This window comes from Myotis nattereri, assembly GCF_964212035.1.
Source record: "Myotis nattereri genome assembly, chromosome: X".
Lineage (NCBI taxonomy): Eukaryota > Metazoa > Chordata > Mammalia > Chiroptera > Vespertilionidae > Myotis > Myotis nattereri.
Genome location: NC_138078.1, coordinates 102,110,183 through 102,131,299, shown reverse-complemented (window position 1 = coordinate 102,131,299; position 21,117 = coordinate 102,110,183). Strand labels below are relative to the sequence as shown.

Here is a 21,117-nt window from a genome sequence, read left to right as displayed (position 1 = left end):
AGACAAAGAAGATCCCTGGGGCTAGAAATAATGGCTCAGATATGATTTTTCCCCCTCTGCCAACATGGTATAAATTTAATTGCCATAAGGCCATCAAATAACAATCCAATGATTCTGCTTTCTCCATAGGTAACTTGTCTCCATGATTTCTTTGGTGATGACGATGTATTTATTGCCTGTGGTCCTGAAAAATTTCGCTATGCTCAGGATGACTTTTCTCTGGATGAAAATGGTAAGCACAATCACAGGATTTTGTTGCTCTGTTGTTCTCTCTCATTATATCCCTTAGGGTTTCCATGGGTTCATATGGCCTGGAGCACATCCATTCATGCTCTCTAAAGGGAAAATATTGTTAGTCTTTCTCTGGTATTTTTGGAAACATGAGTCACTAAATGAAAGGTTAATTGGATGTCCCAGATACCCACCATTCAAACTCAATAAGACTCACTCTCTACCCCAACAGTGAACATATTTCTTAAACCACATATTGTGTCACATGGGCTGGCAGGTACAAGCAGACCATGGTAAGGAACATTTGGAGTCAACTTGGATAGTCTATTCATGCATTTTTTTTTTCAAATCAACACCTCTAGCTATTTGGCCCATGTTGGTGATTCTATCTTAGATTTCCCTCTGTTTTCTTACTATAAAAACTTTCTCCTTTAATCACATTGGTTGCTGCCCCATTCCCTCTGCATTTTGACTCAAGAGTCCAGAGGGTTGTTAATCTCAGGAAGGAGGTGAAACATCTGCCCATCTCCCTTTTCTGTGTCTAAGCTCCAGATGTAAATTAATGTAATTTAACTCACACAACATCAGGTTTAGGATATGATCCTAATGGAAAGACACATTCAAAAGAGATACTTCCCACTTATAAGGAGTAAGGTGTGAGAAAAACAAACTGAGTTGTACTAATGCAGACTTTACAAACAACTTAAATGACAAGGACCCTGAAAGAGGTGGCATTTCTACTTTGTTTCCTTTGAAAAGAGGCAAATGACCATAAAATAGCTAAACAAATTCCAGGCTATGTCCATTTTCCTATACCTTCTGTATCTTCAGCTCTGGACAGTGATAATTGAAGTTCATCAACCAAAACAAGAATGAGCTTTCTGCTTAATTGAGTTTCCTAAAATAATCTTAATTTACCAGAAAAGATCCACTATTCTTTCTGGGTAAATGATATTTCAATGTATCTTTAAGTAGAAGGTGATGAGGAGGTATTCAAAGAAAAATCTAACCTTTGCCAAGCTGTTCATTTCTACTCTGATCAGCACAAGGTTGGAAAATCTATAAAATAGAGTGGGAAGAATTCTAGACTGGGACTCAAAAGACTTGGCTGCTAGTGCTTGTTCTGCTATTTTCTTGCTTTGTGGTCCTAAGCAAGAGGCTTAAGCTTTTTGTATTCTTATCGGTAAAATTAGTGTAATACTCCTTCTAATACATTAGCACAATAAGTGTCCCAAATTGCCATAATAGAGGTGCTGAGTGACCTAAATAGAAAGGGAGCTCCAAACATGTAAAACTGGGGTTGGTGCAGTAGCAGGGACATTTGGCAGACTCTCCCACACACCCACTAGCTTTCTGCAAGTTCCTAATGGCAGTCACTGCTGGCCCGTTTATTCATTAAATCAGCAGAGGGAGTTATGATAACGTACATGCATTTAAACTAAAAAAAAAAAAACAACTCTGCAAGGTGGTGGTGGTAGTAGTGCTTATTTATAAAATCACATGACATCCTAAATATGCCTACCACAATACATGACATGTAAGAAACAATAAAGTTTAAATTACTCGTAAATGTTTCATCTGTGTGATTACAACCTTTAAGCTGGCAATCTCTTCTCCAAGGATATTAATTATGTGAACAGTTGCTATTCTGAGACATGAATGGCTTGTCCACAAATGATTGGGTTAATTAATGACCTATCCAATCTGCTTCTTAACTCTTTCCCTTGTTTCCATAATCCAGGGATGTAAACATCTGGTTTAGCCCGGGTGACTTTTGAGAGTTTATCCACTGCCTCCCTCTCCAGAGACATCATTTTTTTTCAAAAAACTGAGGATCACCTTTTGGACCTAAGCCATTTGGTGCTTCGACCTGTGCTGGTTATTCTAGCTTCCAGAGGTTGTTAATATGCTCAGCCTCGGTCCTCCCCTAGCTCCAGTAAGCTGTCTGTGTCTTTTTCCACCAGAATGCCGAGTCATGAAGGGAAACCCTTCAGCCACAGCTGGTCCAAAGGCATCCCCAACACCTCAGAAGAGTTCAGCTAAGAGCCCTGGCCCCATGCGCCGGAGCAAGTCTCCAGCTGACTCAGGTAACGACCAAGACGGTGAGTGTTCTTCTCTTAACTGTGTATAATGACTTCATTTACAGAGGCCAGTACCCCTGCATGAAGAGGAATGAGTCCCTCATGAACACCATTGTGTCTCCATGATACCAATTGTATGAATTCAGAGTCTAAATAATTCAATTTGTTTGGAATCATGGAGGCACACACATGGCCCTGATTCTACTCAAGTGGATGCAAACCAGAAATCTGGCCTATTTCCATGCTTACTGTAATGCTTATTGTTGTGGTTGTCTTCATTGTCATCATCTTTGACATCATCCAGCAAAAGCATAGTAATGAAATAACCGTCACACATAAATTTGAAATAAAAAATCAGAAAAAACCAAGAATTTAAAAAATGTTACCTAAAAGTGTCAACGTAATGGATGCATTTGAGCTTCAAATTTGACTTTAAACTTTATAGAATTCAAAACAAAAAGAGAAACAAGATAAATTGCATTATTCTCAAAATTAGAAAAGAAAATATAAGCCAGGTTCTGAAATGAAACAAAGAGATTTGTCATATAGGATTTTATCTAGTGGATAGTAAGTGATCAAAAAAAATGTGGTCTATGGATCCCTGACAACCCATGAACAATTTATCACTCTATGATGAGTTTAGGAGCTTGTGCCAAATGTAAATCATGCCATTGAGCAGCCCATTTACTTCAGCTGACTCTTTTTTTCATAGCATGATTTTACTGATGAAGGCAGGAATATGTTGGTTTATGTTCTGGTACGAAGTCTTATACCGACAGTTTGAGTGACACTGATCTAAAAGGCAAAAGGCCACAAAAGTCTGAGTTTGGAAGCTTAATAGACTCATGTACAGACAATTTGAGTTGTTCATGGTAAGGAAAACATATGGTCCTGAGGAACTCACACAATTATCCTCCCAAGGCTCAGGGATTACCAGGAGAATTCTAACTTGAGAACCTTGGAGCAGAAAGCACAAGCACCTTTTCTCTTTCCTTCAATTTGCTTGAGCAGCCTTTTGGCTTGAAATGCATGTAGTCTAGAAAACCGGCCTGTCACGCTGGCCTCACAATGCTAGAAATATGCATGTCACTAGTCATCTCTTTGTTTGCAGGAAGAAGGAATTAAACTGTGAAGAGGCATTTTAGGCTTTCCATACTTCCATATGTTTGCACATGTTGTTCCCCTGCACCTGGAATGCCACCCCTCTAGTAAACCACTCTTCTTTGCTTGAAAATGCCTAGTCATCCTTCAATACCTCACAAAGATAGTTGTTCTGTTCTCTGAATTATCATAGCATGCATAAAGTATGTATTTACCTGTTTACTTCCCCAACTAAATACTGGGCCCCTCAAGAACCAGGTGTCATTTTCCTTTTTGTATCTTCAGTGCCTAGCACAGTGCCTGGCCCCTAGTAGATGCTCAGGTAATGCTTATGAGTGATTAGACGCATAAGAGCACCTCTTTCACCTGGCATGTTGCTAGAGATGCAGTAAGCATTTAGGTAATGTTTGCTGAAGGAATAAAAATGCATGTGTTTGGTGATATTTTGGTTAAGTTTACAGAATAGCACATGAATCCATTTAAACAAATTCATATTGTTCAAACTACAAGGACCTAGATTTTAACACTTGGATTGAAAATGAAATTGTTTGTACATATTCTAAGCAAAGTCTTGCAAAAATGATTTCAAACACTTTATCAAGATTATAAAGTCTTGCAATAATCACTTAACCAATCATTTTTTTTTTTAAATAACACTGGTTATTTCTGAGCCTTCTAACCTGTATTATTACTTATTTCTTGCTATGAAACAAATTGCCCCAAATCTGAGTGGCTTAAAAAATATGCATTTTTATCTCAGTTTCTGTGGGTCATGAATTTTGTGTGGCTTATCTAGGTGGTCCTATCTGGCCCAGGATCTCTCCTGTAGTTGTAGTTAAGGTGTACGTTGGGATTATAGTCATCTGAAGGTTCAACTGGGACTGTAGGATCCACTTCCAAGATGGCTCTTGCAAGATCTTCACCCAGACTGAGTGATTCAAGATAATGAACAAAGCCCCAAAATGTCACATCTTTTGTAATCTATTCATTAGAAGCAATAGCTAAGTCCAGCCTACATTCAAGGAGAGGGGAATCAGGTTCCAACTCTTGCAGGGAGGAGTAGCAAATAATTGATGAACCTATTTTTAAACTAGCACACAACTCATGAGTTAGAAATGCTGAGGAAGCAGCAGCTTGAAGTAAAAGGGTTTTCTTCGAAGACTGTATCCAATTGTGTTACACGGCACACATGAACACAACCACTTTTAATTAAACACAATTTAAGGATGTCAAATCACTGATCATCAGCATGCTACCTACAGAATTTCCCTTCTATAAAAAATGCATGCCACTGATTCCAAGATATTAGAGACAGAACAGGAATGCATAAGGACTCTGAATATTTGTCAAACTGAAAGGAGTAATACTAAATCCCAACCCAAGCTTTGTTCGCAAGATATGTTCTTGCTCCTTCAGAACTCACTTGCTAAAGGGAAGGAATGAGGATATAGTCACACATACAAAATAAACAGAGTAACGAATTTGAGGAGGGAAAGGGGGACTTTACTTGGCAGATTTCAGAATTACAAGCAGCCCCTATTCTCTTTCCCTACAAATATAAAATCTAAAGTGATGTTCTTAGTAGTGAAAATTTAAATTTTCATTTCAGATAGTTCATGAACATAAGTGAAGCTTAACTCCAGTCTAGTCAGCATCCTTGGAAATTTCCAGAACACTTGGCTTCATCTCAAATGATGGTCTAGGGCAGTGGTTCTCAACCTGTGGGTCGCGACCCCTTTGGTGGTCAAACGACCCTTTCACAGGGGTCGTCTAAGGCCATCCTGCATATCAGATATTTACATTATGATTCATAACAGTAGCAACATTACAGTTATGAAGTAGCAACGAAAATAATTTTATGGTTGGGTCACAACATGAGGAACTGTATTTAAAGGGCCAGAAGGTTGAGAACCACTGGTTTAGGGCCTTCACATGATTTCAGCCCCAAGGAGTAAAATGATCTATGTTATATAACCTTGCCCATTACATTGCAGTTTGTTTGGAGCCAAGTTCAGAGAATCCAGTCAGTGAACATTCCATGGGGCAAAATGACCTCAGGCAAAACAGTATTTTAGATAAGGTTTGGATTTTACATAGTTGTACAATAGCTTCCATTGAATCAGAATTATAGAACCAGAAGGATGAGGTATAGCCAGCACAATTTTGCATTAGTGTAAATTTACCCTTACAGGCATTAAGAAGAAATAATTATTTCATAGTGTCAAGAATTTTCTGAGCTGATAGTAAGGGACATATGTAGATTAATATACATTTAACCAAAGAACATTACCATTGGATAAGTCTGATATGCTTTGTTTTTTTTCTAGAATATGTAGTACCACCCTGTTTCCACTCTATGTTAGTCTGTCTTGAATCTGGGACTTGTGGATGGATTCACATTCCTTCATTTAACCTGAATAACTAAAAGTTGTGGAAGATAAGCCACTTCCAAGGAATTTTAACTACCTTCCTTTGATGGCAAATGAAAGCAAAAAATGTTCCTCTTTAACAGGGACTCAAACCAAATGAAACATTGGCTCAGTTCAGTTTCAGTTAAAGGAATGTTTTGATGTTCTAGTTCATTAGAAAATATATAGGTTTGATTCTGGTTTGAACAAGTTTGATTGATTTTTCAAATATATATATTTGGTCCAATTCATGGTTCAGTTAATATCTAGGTTCAGTTTGACTTGAGGTTTAGTAAATTGATGCTATTTGGTCTGTAATTTGCGTCATAATTTGAATCCTTATTCCTTACTACTTAATTGTCTCTTTCCTGTTCTGCCTCTGAATAAATCAAAATCCTTCCACTTTATTCCCTTTGAGTTCAATCCCTATCTACTTATGCCAATACTGAGTTTGCCCCACATGGAATGTCTGTTGTTAAGTCCTGAATTGGAGTTTAGGAAAGATTTACTATTATATTCCTATAAGGAGCTCATTCTCACTGGGCATAGATGATGGACGCAGACTCCAAGTCCTGTTAGCCATGTCTGTATTTAAAGTAAGCCAAAGGACTGTGGTCAGCAGAGAATATCTGAGCCCAGGAGGCTCGCTTCTATGGGATTTCTAAAGAAAACTTGTGTAGTGCCAGCCACATTTGCCATTTTAATCCAAGACTTGCTATTTTGATGGCGGAGAGGTGAGCCTGGCTTCAGAACTAAAGGAAGACATTTCTAGTGTGTCTATTTCCATTTCTGCCATTAATGTGCTAATTTTTCCCTTCATGCAACTAGCTCCAATTGAATTAAATTAAAAGGACAAAGTTGCTGGGAAGGAATCTTTACTCTCCCTTCCTTCCTTCCTTCCTTCCTTCCTTCCTTCCTTCCTTCCTTCCTTCCTTCCTTCCTTCCTTCCTCCCTTTTCCTTTCCCTCCTACCATCCCTCTCTCCTTTCTTTCTTCTCTTCTGTTCTCTTCTGTTCTCTTCTCTTCTCTTCTCTTCTCTTCTCTTCTCTTCTTTTTCTCCTTCTCCTTCTCCTTCTCCTTCTCCTTCTCCTTCTCCTTCTCCTTCTCCTTCTCCTTCTCCTTCTCCTTCTCCTTCTCCTTCTCCTTCTCCTTCTCCTTCTCCTTCTCCTTCTCCTTCTCCTTCTCCTTCTCCTTCTCCTTCTCCTTCTCCTTCTCCTTCTCCTTCTCCTTCTCCTTCTCCTTCTCCTTCTCCTTCTCCTTCTCCTTCTCCTTCTTCTTCTTCTTCTTCTTCTTCTTCTTCTTCTTCTTCTTCTTCCTCCCTCTCTCTCTCTCCCTCTAAGGAAGCTAATTACCTTCCCTGATAGGATGAGTGAATTATAATGTCATAATTAGTTTACTATTCTTCAACAGTAAGTCATGATCATTATCATAGCTACAATGGTCCCAACCCCCTTCCCCCAATCTATATGCACCAATTCCTGAGAGTCAACTTTTTTCTGTATGAGAAAGAATGGCTTCTCTGCTGAAATATACAGACTTTGAAAGGGGCAGTCAAGGGACACAAAACAATGTGGGGTGGGGGAGCTGGAAGGGGTCCATGGGAGAATTGTATTTGCGAGTCTTTATCTTCTGCACTGAACAGACTGCTTTGAGTTCTTAAAATGGAAGGTCATTGTTCTTCTGACCTTCCTGGATATGACTCTCGACCAGTCTGTCCAATAGGAATATGATACAAACCACAAATGCAAGCCTTGTATCTTATTTTCCATTTTCTAGTAGCCGCAGTTAGAAAGTTCAAAGAAGAAACAGGGGGAATTAGTTTTGATAATATATTTATTTTACTCAGTTTGTCCAAAATATTAAAATTTCAACATTTAATCAATGTAAGAAATTATTAACAAAATATTTTACATTCTTTGAAATTGTGTTGTATATTACACTCATTGCATATCTCAGTTCAAACTAGCCACACTTCAAATGTTCAATAGCCACATGTGACTAACGGATACTATATTAGACAACAGAATCCTATGCTTTTCTTCTTCATCTAAGAGAGGTCCAAAATAATGATCTCCTACATGAATTAAATGCTTTGTGCTTTGCAAAATATTTCCAAATCTGTCACCTCATTTGTCACTCATGATAACACCATGAGTTAGATTGGGTAAGGATAATTCATCCATTTCTTTATATAGGGAAACTAAAATATAAAGGGATTTATTATCTGTGATCTTCCTAATGTCACAAAACTATTTAGTACTTAAGAGCCAAGGTCTGGAAGGCAATCCTTGCAGTGTACCTGAGGCAGGGTGTGGAAGTTCCAGAATGGTGAAAAGAAACTTCTTTGTTGGGTGTTTCTTGCTTCTCTGCTTTGTTCCATCTTCTCTAAACTCCAGGCATAGGATGTGGGGAGTAGAGGGTGGGACATTCCATCATTTCCCCTACTATCACACCAAAGGGAAGTGGTACCCTTGGCAAAGCTATGTGAAGAGAACAACTTCCCCTCTCCCCTCCCCATTATTATTCTTTCTAAAACCACAGCTTATGTCTAGCTTAAATGGAAGAACTGCTCTATATCTATGGCAACTTTCCCGTTGTCACTTAATAGCCACTAATGAAATGGTTGAATGAAGCAGTATAATGGGGGACACTTAGTACCCCACATGGCATAGGATGTAATCATATTGACCTATCCCCTTGTAGCAACCTGCCACATCCTGGGATTTTGGTTTAGATATAATTGAATCTCTGAAATTTGGATAGTGTACCTAGTAGTACTAGGTGCTGTGAAGAAAAGAAATGATAAAACAAATTCCCTGTCACTAAGCAATTTATAATTTATTTACGGATCCAATAGTCATATAAATTTAATATTTTTTTCTACAAATAACCTATACTAATAAAAGGGTAATATGCTAATTAGACCAGACATATCCCAGAGTCCCTCCAGACAAAGCCACAGTGGTCGGGCCAAGGCAGAGGCAGTTAGGGGCGATCAGGCTGGCAGGGGAGAGCAGTTAGGAGGATCAGGCTAGCAGTTAGGGGTATCAGGCCAGCAGGGGAGAGCAGTTTCTTTTTTTGGTTATTTATTTTTTTAGATTCCACATATAAATGAAATCATATGGCATTTGTCTTTATTTGACTTATTTCACTTGGTACAATATTCTCTAGGTCCATCCATGTTGCTGCAGATGGCAAGATTTTATTCTTTATTATGACTCAGTCATATTCCATTGTATATATGCACCACTACTTCTTTATCCATTCACATAGTGATGGACACTTAGCTTGCTTCCATATATTGGCTATTTATACTAATAAAAGGGTAATATGCTAATTAGACTGGGAGACCTTCCAGGAGACCTTCCAGACATCCTTCCGGACAAAGCCATGGTGGCAGGGCTGAGGCAGAGGTGGTTAGGGGTGATCAGGCAAGGAGGAGAGGGCAGTTGGGGGTGATCAGGCTGGCAAGGGGGCGCAGTGGGGCCAAGAAGGCCAGCAGGGGGGCAGTTGGGGGTGAGTAGGCTGGCAGTGGGGGGCAGTTGGGGGCAATTAGGCTGGCAAGGGGGGCAGTTGGGGGTGAGAAGGCCAGCGGGGGGGGGGCAGTTGGGGGCAAGCAGACCGGCAGGCAGAGTGATTAAGGGCAATCAGGCAGGCAGGCAGGTGAGCGGTTAGGAGCCAGTGGTCCCGGATTGCAAGAGGGATGTCCTACAGGGATCAGGCCTAAACTGGCAGTTGGACATCCCCCAGGGGTCCCAGATTGGAGAGAGTGCAGGCCAGGCTGAGGGACACCCCCCCATGCCCGAATTTAGTGCACTGAGCCACTAGTTGTAAATAATGCTATAATGAATATATGGATGTAGAGTGGGGACTTGACTTACGAGTTTAATTCGTTCCATGATGGAGCTGGTAACTCAAATTACTTGTATGTCAAATTAAAAGTGAACAAGTGAGACACGTGATGCTGGGCTGATGTTGTGGCGTTCACTGTGACGTTCGCTGCGCCAACTAGCGATGGGGTATCTGAAGCTGGCTCATAACCCAAATTTTAGCTTGCCACTCAAAGCAAAAAATCGGCCCAGAGACAGCTCATATCTCAAAAAACTCGTTAGTTGGGACACTAGTAAGTCAAGACCCCACTGTATATGTCTTCTCAAATTAATGTTTTGGGTTTCTTTGTATAAATACCCAGAAGTGGAATTACTGTATGCTTCTTAGTCTCTTGTTATGGAATTTGTTTTTAAAGTCTATTTTGTATGGTGTAACTACTGCTACCCTAGTTTTTTTTTTTTAATTTCATTTCCATTTTTGTGAAATATCATTCTTCATGCCGTTTCTCTTAGCCTTTGTGTTTCTTTTGATTAGAAGTGAGTCTCTTATAGACAACATATTTAAGGGTCATTTTTTTATCCATTCAGTCACCCTATATTTTTTATTAGAGCATTTAATCTATTTATATTTAAAGTATTTGTTAATAGATCTATAGTTATTGCTATATATATATATATATATATATATATATATATGAATTTTTTTCTTCTTAAATAAGCTCCTAATACTGGTTTGGTGGTGATGAAATCCTTTAGCTTTGTCTTGTCTGGAAAGCTCTTTACCTTTCCTTCCATTATAAATGATAGCTTTGCTGGGTAAAGTAATCTTGGTTGTAGGTCCTTGCTTTTCATCACTTTGAATATTTCTTGACAATCCCTCTTGCAAAAAGTTTCTGTTGAGAAATCAGCTGTAATATGGGAGCTCCCTTGTAGGTAAATAACTACTTTTCTTTTGCTGGTTTTAATATTTTCTCTTTGTTTTTAACCTTTGGAATTTTATGTATCTTTTTTTTATGATGTATTTTTTTATGATGCCTCTTTGGGTTCATCATATTTGGGACTCTTTTCACTTCCTGAACCTATATGTCTATTTTCTTGGCCAGTTTAAGAAAGTTTTCCATAATATTTCTTTAATTAGGTTTACAATTCCTTGTGCTCTCTCTTCTCTTTCTGGTACCCCTGTGATGCAAATGTTGATATTCTTGATGTTGTCCCAGAGGCCCCTTAAACTTTCTCCATTTATAGGGGGTTCCTTTTTTTTTTTTCTTTTTGCTGTTTTGATTTGGTGTTTTCTGCTTCCTTCTCATCCAAATTGCTGATTTTATCCTCTGCTTTTTCTTCTCTACTGGTGATTACCTGTAATGCATTCTTCATTTCAGTTTGTGTATTCTTCATTTCTGACTGGTTCTATTTTATGTTTTCTATCTCCATTTTATGTTTCTTATCTCTTTATAGAAGTTCTCACTGAGATTATTTAGCACCCTTATAACCATTGTTTTGAACTCTTCATCTGGTAGATTGCTTATCTCCATTTTATTTAGTTCTTTTTTGGTAGTTTTGTTTTGTTCTTTTATTTGGAACATGTCTTTGTCTCCTCATTTTTACTGCCTTTAATTAGGTTTTCAATTAGGCTTCTTCTGTGTTTGGTTTTATGTATTAAAGCTTCTTTGTCTCCCAGTTTCGATAGAATGGTCTTATGTATTAGGTATCCTGCGGGGCCCACTGGCACAACCTCATTGGTCACCTTTGCTGGGTGCATCAGGTGTGTCTTTTGTGTGGATTGTTTGTACCCTCCTGTTGTAGTTGAGCCTTGGTTGCTGTTGGCACATCAATGGGAAGGATTGAGCCTCAGGCTGATTTGATGTGAGGACTGGCCATGACTATACTGGAGAAGCTGATGTGCAAAGGCTGACCCTACAGAGCAGGATTCACTTTAGCAGGGCTCTGGTGGTCTTTGAGTGTGGCATTTGTGGAGATGGTTGAGTGGTACTCTGGTGTGGTCTAAAGCTGACCAGTGGGTATGTCAGTCTGGGGCCTCTTGGAAGGTGCAGACCAAAGTCAGTCACTACCAGTGCCCTGAATGAGATCACCTGAGATAAGCTACAAAGTGATCTGCAGATGGTTGCCACTTGTGCTGGGTTTGGAGGTACCTGGGAGTGGTAACCTATTAATTGAGGCCAGCTGCCTTTAATGCCCAGCTTTGGGCTGCTTAGGAGAGATACCGGCATGTTGAGTCCAGACACTGCTTGTTTAGGGTTTGTGAACCTCTGAGAGATTTTGGGAAAGTCGACAGCATGAGCCAAGACAGGCCATTTGTGTGGAAAAACCAGTAGCAGCAGCTTGGGTGCATCCACACAGTGGGTGGGGCAAGTTCTCAGGGAATCACCAGGAAGTCTGTTAGCCAAGTTTATGGAGACTCAGATATGTTACTTGCCTGAACTTGCAGGGGGTTGGGGAACTCAGCAAAAAAACAAAAACACAACAACAACAACAAAAACAATACCCAAAACCAAACCAAAACAAACAAACAAACCAATGGCTTCTGCCAGCACTTCTTTCTGGGAGAAAGCTGCCCCTCCGGCACTCGCCCTGAATTCAACTAGATATTTAGTTCCTTCCTGTATGTCCCTGGTGCCTTTTGAGATGTCATTCTAGCACTGAAGCTCAGAACAAGTAAATCTCAGTAGGTCTGTGCCTTTTAAGAGGAACACCTGGGATTCCAGAAGCCCTTCATCTCACTCAGCCACAATTTCTGATGGTTTTTACATCCATAAGTATGGGAACTTCTCTTCCCAGCTCTAGAATCCTGAGCTGGGAAAGCTGGCGTGGGCCTGAGACCCCTCACTTCTCAGGGGGCCTCTGCAGCAGAGATATCCTTCCTGATTTTTAACTGCCACATATGGGTGTAGGATCAGCCTGTTCAGCATCTCTGCTTCTTCTACCAGTCTCCTCATGGCTTCTTCTGTGTGTCCTTAGTTGTAGAATTTCTGTTCAGCTAGACTTCAGGTGGTATTGAATGATGGTTGTTGTGTAGCTTACTTGTAATTTTGATGTAGTTGTGGGAGGAGACTAGTACAACATTTACATACTCCACCATCTTGACTGGAACTCTGGGGAGTTATATTTCAATTTGTAAGGAAATAAATATTTCAGGCATGGTGGGGAAATCAGAACATAGAACAGAGTTGGTGTGAATATAACATAGGGCATAGGGAGTTGGCTGTTAAACCTACGTCTCTGGCCCCTATTTTCCTTCTAGATATCTTTGTTATTAATGCTTAGCCAACAATCCTGCTTATAGGAGCCAAATACAATGTGTCTTAAAATTAAACAGATTTCTTCTCCTCAGCTCCCTGTCTCACAATAGATTCAATTCTATTTTATTCTCCAGGCCCAGCACCTTTGATTCTTCCCCCTCTTTAATTCCTCATGTCCACCATATATTGCTGCCTTTGTTGTTGTTGAACCTTTGAAACATCTCCACATTACTCACACAAAAGTTCCTTCCTTTCCCTAATCATCTGATATGTGGATTATTTCATAGACTCCTAAGTAGTATCTCTGTTCAAACATCTGTTCTGGTGCCACCACATTTCTTGTCCTAAAACTCCATTTCCATTGTGTTACTTATCTGCTATAAAATCTTCAGTGGTTCCACACTGCACTTATTGACACCCTTTCCCACCATGGTATTGCTGAGAGTAAAAAGAGAGACAAACAGAGGGCCAAGGGCTGTGTTTGAGGGAGGACAGCAATAAAATGCAAAAACCAGAAGTAATAGTCTTCACTGAGAAAAATGTCAGTCCTCTAATGCCTGTCTGCTAGCTAATGAGTTAGTCTTCAGCCAGTATAGGTTGATATATCTTCTATTGTGGAAGGGGATTTTTTAACTCAGTGCTGATATTTTGTACAGTTACTCAATTCCTTCCATTTCTAGTAGTCGCCTTAGTAATATCAATTGAAGGTGTCATTATTGAAACTTTCCTTTGCACTAATACACTTGGCCAAGCATTATGGTCAGTCATGTAATTCTCAAAAAAAAAAAACAATAATAGAGATCACATTATTTTTTATTCAGATGTTACAGATGTGGAAACAGACTCTCAGGAGTTAGGTTATACTCAAGGACACACGTCTAGTAAATGGTTAAGCCAGGATTTAAAATATTGACTGATTCCAAAGCATGTGATCTTTCCACAAATTAAGAGCAGTGCAGTTTATTCTGGTTCCTGCTCCATAAAACTGGTAGTGAGAAGGCTTGCTTCACCTGAAACATGTTCTCAGCAGAACCACCTTCAAAAGGAAATAAATTTGAGCATTTATTTTGAGAAAACAACTTTTCTCCCTCCTTCCTACCCCTATCAGAAAGATGTTGTGAGAAAGCAATCCTGGACTTTGCCCAGCCTTCTTACAGTGGCTCTCTTCTTGAGGGAAAATGATATATGTTAAATTGCTGGAATGGGTACACATCTTAGTTTTGCAACAGGGAAGACTCTGACTTTTCTCCCTTATTTAAAGAACTCATTCTATGCTCTCCAAAACTCTGTAGAGAATATATTTAACATTCAAGTTATAGTATCTCACAGGCTATGATTGAATTTGGCCTGAGAACCAGCCATATGATCAAATTAGTGAAGAACTGTCCCTGTGCCCTCAATTCTTGCTTCCTTAATTTATGGATATTTGGAGTTTTTCCACTGAGCAGAAACAATTAGCCAAACCAATATAAACATCACGCTCAACACCTCTTTGTATTGAATGTGTGAAAACCACAGGCTCTGTCTAAGCCTTGTTCTGAAATAAGTTGAAACCACCTTGGTTCTACTTGGTTGGTCTTCCATAAAAAAAAACCAAAACCCTCCTTGTGTATGTAGGGAAAGTACAGGGTATCTTTAGACTGGAATGAAGGAACACTGAGAGCATCTCAATATGAAAAAAAACTGAGGAAGTAGATGAACTATGTATTGAGATCTCCCTCTGAAAGGCATTAGGAAATTAGAGAAGACAAGACAGAGAACCAATCACTAAAAGGTCACAATGAGAGGTATGTGAGGTACTAACCTTAAGGCAGTGGTTCTTAACCTTGGCTGCACATTAGAATCACCTGGGAATCTTTTTAAAATCCTGATTTCTGGGCCTCATCCTCCGGAAATTCTGTTTCTTTGTTATGGGGTGGGGCCACAACATTAGTAACAAAGAAACAATTTCCGGAGGATGAGGCCCAGAAATCAGGATTTTAAAAAGATTCCCAGGTGATTCTCATGTGCAGCTAAGGCTGAGAACCACTGCCTTAAGGGAATTTTGAAATGAATCTGTGAGCAAATCCCTCAAATCACCATCCATTGAAAAGAAGTGGTTTATACTAGTTAAGCAAATCCTACTCTCTTTAAGCCTCTATACCAGTGGTTCTCAACCTTGGCTTCACATTAGAATGACCTGGGAATCTTTTTAAAATCCTGATTTCTGGGCCTCATCCTCCAGAAATTCTGTTTCTTTGTTACTAATGTTGTGGCCCCACCCCATAAGAAAGAAACAGAATTTCCAGAGGATGAGGCCCAGAAATCAGGATTTTTAAAAAGATTCCCAGGTGATTCTAATGTGCAGCCAAGGTTGAGAACCACTGATCTATGCCCTTATGATTAAATGGATACTAGTAATACTGGCCACTAGTTCTTGTATATGTGGTAAATGTTTTGAAAACAATTGTTAAAAAACAACTGTAATGATTAAGACAGCTCTGAAATTATTTTCATGGCTTTTCTTAGTAGACTGGACTTGCTTTCAGTGAGCAATATTTCAAAACAGACATAAAACCAAAACCAGTGTGCTTGATTTTGAGTTGAGCTCAAGTGTTAGGATTAAAATGGGAGGGAAAGCCAGAGCTAAGTGAATGGGCATTAAATCGCTTTGGTCTCCAGTCAACAATTGGATGTTAAGCAGATATTAAGCTGGCCCTTTCCTTCCTATGCCATTCTAGCCATGTGAATATGAAGCTGGAAAGTATAATGACCTTTCTAACTTGTTGCCCAGAGAGTTTTTTAATCACCACACCTGAGGCTACTTATATCCACTTTGTACGCAGTTCATCTTAATTTCTAGGGATCAGTCCAGCCTCCAGATAATGGAATTCATAGACTAGATTCTAGACTCTAGAAAATCAGTATCAACTCTGCCAGGCTGGTGACTACACTTTGTCCTTGGCCTCTCATGTAATAAACTGGACTCTGTCCTTGTTATGTGGAAACTGACTTCCCCCACCTATTCCTCACTTTTGGGAATCCATCTTCCCCATACATTTAAATCCCTATAAATTTAGGTAAATCAGACCAGTTACTTTACCATCTATCTTTTGCTATGCTTCTACTGTTCCATTCTGACGGAGCCAAGAATTTAAAGATGAGCACTGAGTCAAGGTCATACATAATCATTCAGAGAATCTAGTGAATCAAGACTGTGCTAGGCCAAGCTTGGCAACTGTGCTGCATAGCTGAGGGATGCAAGCTGAGGGGAGTGAGAGATATGGCACAGATACCATCCTCCCAGAGAGATCTGTGGCATAAGGGTAGTTACATGCCATGATGGTTGCTCTGTCTGCTATTGTTTCATGGTATTGTTTATGGCCCCCAGTCATTTTGGTGACTCACAGATCTTGCTGATCACTTTCTAACGTCAACTAAATCAAGCAGGACAAAAGCCAAAATGATATGTGTAAGTTATGGTGTCTACTTTCACATTTTCCTGTTCCTCTTTTCTCTGCCACAATTTTTCACCTTCCTTTCTTACCCCCAGTAGAAAGTTGTCATAGGAAGGAGTCCCAGAAGAAATTCATTTTAAAATGGAAGAGTAATGTAGAAAAAAAAACCTGAAAACAAACCCCAAAAACACGTAGGTGTTGGACTCAGAGAAACCCACCTTCAAATTCTGAATTTGCTACCTCTTAAACTGGAAGAAGCTTGTTTCCCCATCAAAAGTAAGACTTTGACTGGCTTCCAGTCAAGACAGCAGATAGGTAAACATGGTACTCACACCCACAATCACATCAAAATTTCAACAAAACTTCAGAACAACTATCATTTAAAACCACCTGGCTGAAACCGGTTTGGCTCAGTGGATGGAGCGTCGGCCTGCGGACTGAAAGGTCCCAGGTTCGATTCCGGTCAAGGGCATGTACCTGGGTTGCGGGCACATCCCCGGTGGGGGATGTGCAGGAGGCGGCTGGTCGATGTTTCTCTCTCATCGATGTTTCTGACTCTCTATCTCTCTCCCTTCCTCTCTGTAAAAAATCAATGAAATATATTAAAAAAAGAAAAAAAAATTAAAACCACCTGAAATGTATCTGAACAGAAGTCCTATAACTAAGGATATAAACAACCCATGATGAACCCAGTTCTTGTGGCTCAGCGGTTGAGGGTCAACCCAGGAATCAAGAGGTCACAGGTTTGATTCCCAATCAGGGCAAATGCCTGGGTTGGGCCCCTGCATAACAACAGCTCCTCTGCTGTGGGGCAGCCAGTTATCAAATCTGATGGGCCTGTGACTAAGTATCTCCTGTTTATGTGACAACAACAGTCAAGACTAAACTATAACAGGAGGGTGCACACAGACCACAAGGAGTTGTACTTAAAGCACCCAGATTGAGTGAATGGGGACACTCGGCCCTATAGGACTATTACATAAGGCCAATCTATAAAGACTAGGAGATGTAGCAACTCCACCTAATTAATTGAAATATGCAAAGGGAGGCAGCCAAAATGAGGAGACAAAGAAACATGTCCCAAATAAAAGAACTGAATAAAACTCCAGAAAAAGAATTAAACAAAGTGAAGACAAACAATCTACTAGATGCAAAATTCAAAACACTGCTTATAAGGATGCTCAATGATCTCAGTGAGAACTTCAGCAAAGAGGCAGGAAACATAAAAATTGAGATAGAAAACAGAAAAAAGAACTAGTCAGAAATGAAGAACACACTAACTGAAATGAAGAATGCATTACAGGTAATCACCAGTAGAGAAGATGAAGCAGAGGAAAACAATCAGCATTGGGAAGAGAAGGAAGCAGAAAGAGCCAAATAAAAAAGAATTTAAAAAATGAGGATAGTTTAAGGAGCCTCCAGAACAACCTCACAGTATACCAACATTAGAATTATGGAGGTGCCAGATGAGGAAGAAAGAGAGCAGAAATTGAAAACCTATTTAAAAAAAATAATACTGGAAAATTTCTTTAACCTGATATAGGAAATAGACATTGAAGTCCAGGAAGCACAGATGCACCCAAAGAGGTCACACTAAGACACATGATAATTAAAATGCCAAAGGATTAAGGCAATGATAGAGTCTTAAAAGCAGCAAGAGAAAATCAGTTAGTTACCTACAAGAGAGATCCCATAATACTGTCAGCTGATTTCTCAACAGAAACTTTGCAGGTCAGAAGGGAGTGGCAAGAAATACTCAAAGTGATGAAAAGTAAGGATCTGCAACCAAGATTACTCTTCCCAGCAAAGCTGTCATTTAGAATCGAAGGTCAGATAAAGAGCTTCATAGATAAGAAAATGTTAAAGCAGTTAATCACCACAAAACCAGTATTACAAGAAATGTTAAAGTGTCTTCCTTAAGAAGAAAAAGAAACAAAGGTCAAAATATGATTAATATTGTAATAAATTACATTTTATCCACAATTACTTTAAATACAAAAGGATTAAACGCTCCAGTCAAAACACATATGTACAAGAAATGTACAAGAAAACAGAACCCTTACATATGTGGTCTATAAGAGTCTGACTTCAGATAGAAGACACACATAGAATGAAAGTAAAGGGATGGAAAAAGATATTTCATGAAAATGTAGACAAGCAAACAAAAAGGCTGAGTAGCAATACTTATACCAGACAAAATAGACTTTAAAACAAATGCCATAACAAGAGACTAAGTAAATTCAGCAATTCCACTTCTGGGTATTTATTTAAATAAACCCAAAACATTAACTTGAAAAGACATAAGCATACATATATTCATTGCAGCATTATTTACCACTGGAGGCCCAATGCATGAAATTCGTGCAAGCGCCTCAGCCCTGGCACCCCTAGCTTCATCTGGAAGGTCATCTGGAAGGACATCCAGAAGGTCATTTGGCTGTCCAGTCTAATTAGCATATTATGTTTTTATTATTATAGATAGCCAAGGTATAGAAGCAACCTAAGTGTCCATCAAGAAATGAACGGATAAAGAAGTGCTGCATATATACAATGGGATATTAAATGGTTATTAAAAATAATAAAATCTTGCCATTTGTAACAACATGGATAGGCCTAGATGGTGTTATGTTAAGTGAAATAAGTCAAAGAAAGACAAATGCCAGATGATTTCACTTATATGTGGAATCTATAAAACAAAATAAATGAACAAGCAGAGTAGAAACAGTCCCATAGATACAGAGAACATTTTAAGGTTGCCAGATGGGAGGAAGGTTGGGGAACTAGGTGAAAAAAGTGAAGGGATTAAGAAGTGCAAATCTGGTAGTTACAGAATAGTTATGGGGATATAAAGTACAACATAGGGAGTATAATCAATAAGATTGTAATAAATGTTTATTATGTAAGGTGGGTGCTAGATTTATTGGAGCAATCACTTCATAAGTTATATAAATGTCTAATTGCTATGTTATACACCTGAAAGTAATATAGTATTATATGTCAACTATAATTGAAAAATAAAAAATATTAAAAAATTAAAAATGGTTGAACTATTTCTAAAAAAAATAAAACAACTAAATGTGGAGAGAGAGACAGAGAGAGGAAAATAGAGATAAAAACTGGTAAACAGGGAAAAAGACAGACACTCATATTATAGACATTCAGTAAACATTAATGATTATCCTGGCTTTTATTGGTAAGATTGATAAGATGGCTTAGGTCACAGTGGTTCTCAACCTTCTGGCCCTTTAAATACAGTTCCTCATGTTGTGACTCAACCATAAAATTATTTTCGTTGCTACTTCATAACTGTAATGTTGCTACTGTTATGAATCGTAATGTAAATATCTGATATGCAGGATGGTCTTAGGCGACCCCTGTGAAAGGGTCATTGGCTCACCAAAGGGGTCGCAACCCACAGGTTGAGAACCGCTGGCTTAGGATATTGAAAAGTTCCTGATGTTGTAGAGGGGGAGTTTTTTAAACAAAGTACCTTGCTGTAGAGGGGAAAAATTTTTAACAGTACAATGAGAAGAAAGGAGTGAAAGAATTTGGACTATAAGTAAATAAAAGGTGACAACAGTGAAACAATGCTGTGGTTCTAAGGAGAGAGAGACAACTAAAAGAGGGCAAAGACTTCCCAAATGCATTTCCAAATTGCAGTTGAGAAATAGAAGCTCAGAGACAAGAGTGAAGGATTTTAGTAAAAAATAATAAAAGAAAACGAGGGCTATCATACAGTTGTATTATTTTCAGCCACTCTCAAAATGAACTGTGACAGGCTTTCATTTGGATTTGCCCATTTAGGACCATGCACAGTTTTGTAGACCACATTTCTGTTTTTTCACTGCTAGTACTTTTACTTGACATTTATATGAACTGGCTTCAGAATCTATATCAAATGGCATTCTCCCAGGTTTTTCACGTGAAACCCATAGAAGAAATGCATATATGAATATATTTTACCTACTTTGTAAATGTAGGCATTCCTTCAACTGATGCATGTCTACATTTTCTCATTTCTCTAATGTCCATGTTTGGGTTTCATTCTGTCAGGAGATATGAGAAAGTATCTGCATTTTTCAGCAATGTAGTGAGTGGCAGTTAAATGATTAAAAACTGATTTCCAAAATGCTTGTTCAGTGTTGATGACAAAATGAAGTCCTCTATAGATAGCTTAAAATTGTCTAGCTTGGGTTGGTGGTGGCAGGGAGACATATATGAACATATAGATGGAATATGTATTAGCCCTAAAATTTTGGGGTGAGAGAGTTTCAGAAGATATTGAAAAAAAATAATTAGAAGTTGCAAAAGAACCTGTGTGTGCAGCACTCTGGCCAATAGGTGGAAAATGACTCACATGTAGATGTACTGTGGTTAATAATTTTCCACGTTTTGGTCAGATTGGTAAGCTCATTGTCAGCTAGATAAGAATGTAAGGGGTGGGGAGAGATAGTTTTCACTTCGTAGCATGACTGACAAATGCTGGGAAACTAGAATCTGTTGTTGCCAAAGGATACAGCAATCATGTGGAACAAAATGTCAGAACTTACCTAGGAATACCTACATCTGTTAGATTTCCTGGCTGATGTTTGGGCTTATTGGGGAGACTTTGATTATGTCTACTCAGATCTCCAAGATTGCTCTCCCTCTTGAATACTAGGGGACAGGTTCTGCTGGGGAGGTCCTCATGCAGTGTAGGTAGTCCAGTAACTCCTTCCTTTTCCCTAAGAGTAACTGATTACTTTGCCCCTCTGTGGCTCCACAGAGAATACT

At 39.0% G+C, this 21,117-nt stretch overlaps 1 protein-coding gene across 2 annotated transcripts in view; it reads left to right on the top strand.

The window, feature by feature from the left end:
* The window catches only part of DCX (doublecortin), a 154,761-nt gene that overhangs the window by 116,578 nt on the left and 17,066 nt on the right, over window positions 1-21,117 (top strand). The window contains exons 4-5 of one of the 2 annotated variants that reach the window (XM_081115371.1): window positions 130-232; window positions 2,196-2,333. In XM_081115371.1, coding sequence (XP_080971497.1) covers window positions 130-232; window positions 2,196-2,333 — 241 coding nt within the window. Of the gene's footprint in view, window positions 1-129; window positions 233-2,195; window positions 2,801-21,117 lie in introns of those variants that run through there. The other variant, XM_081115372.1, reaches the window with a different exon arrangement.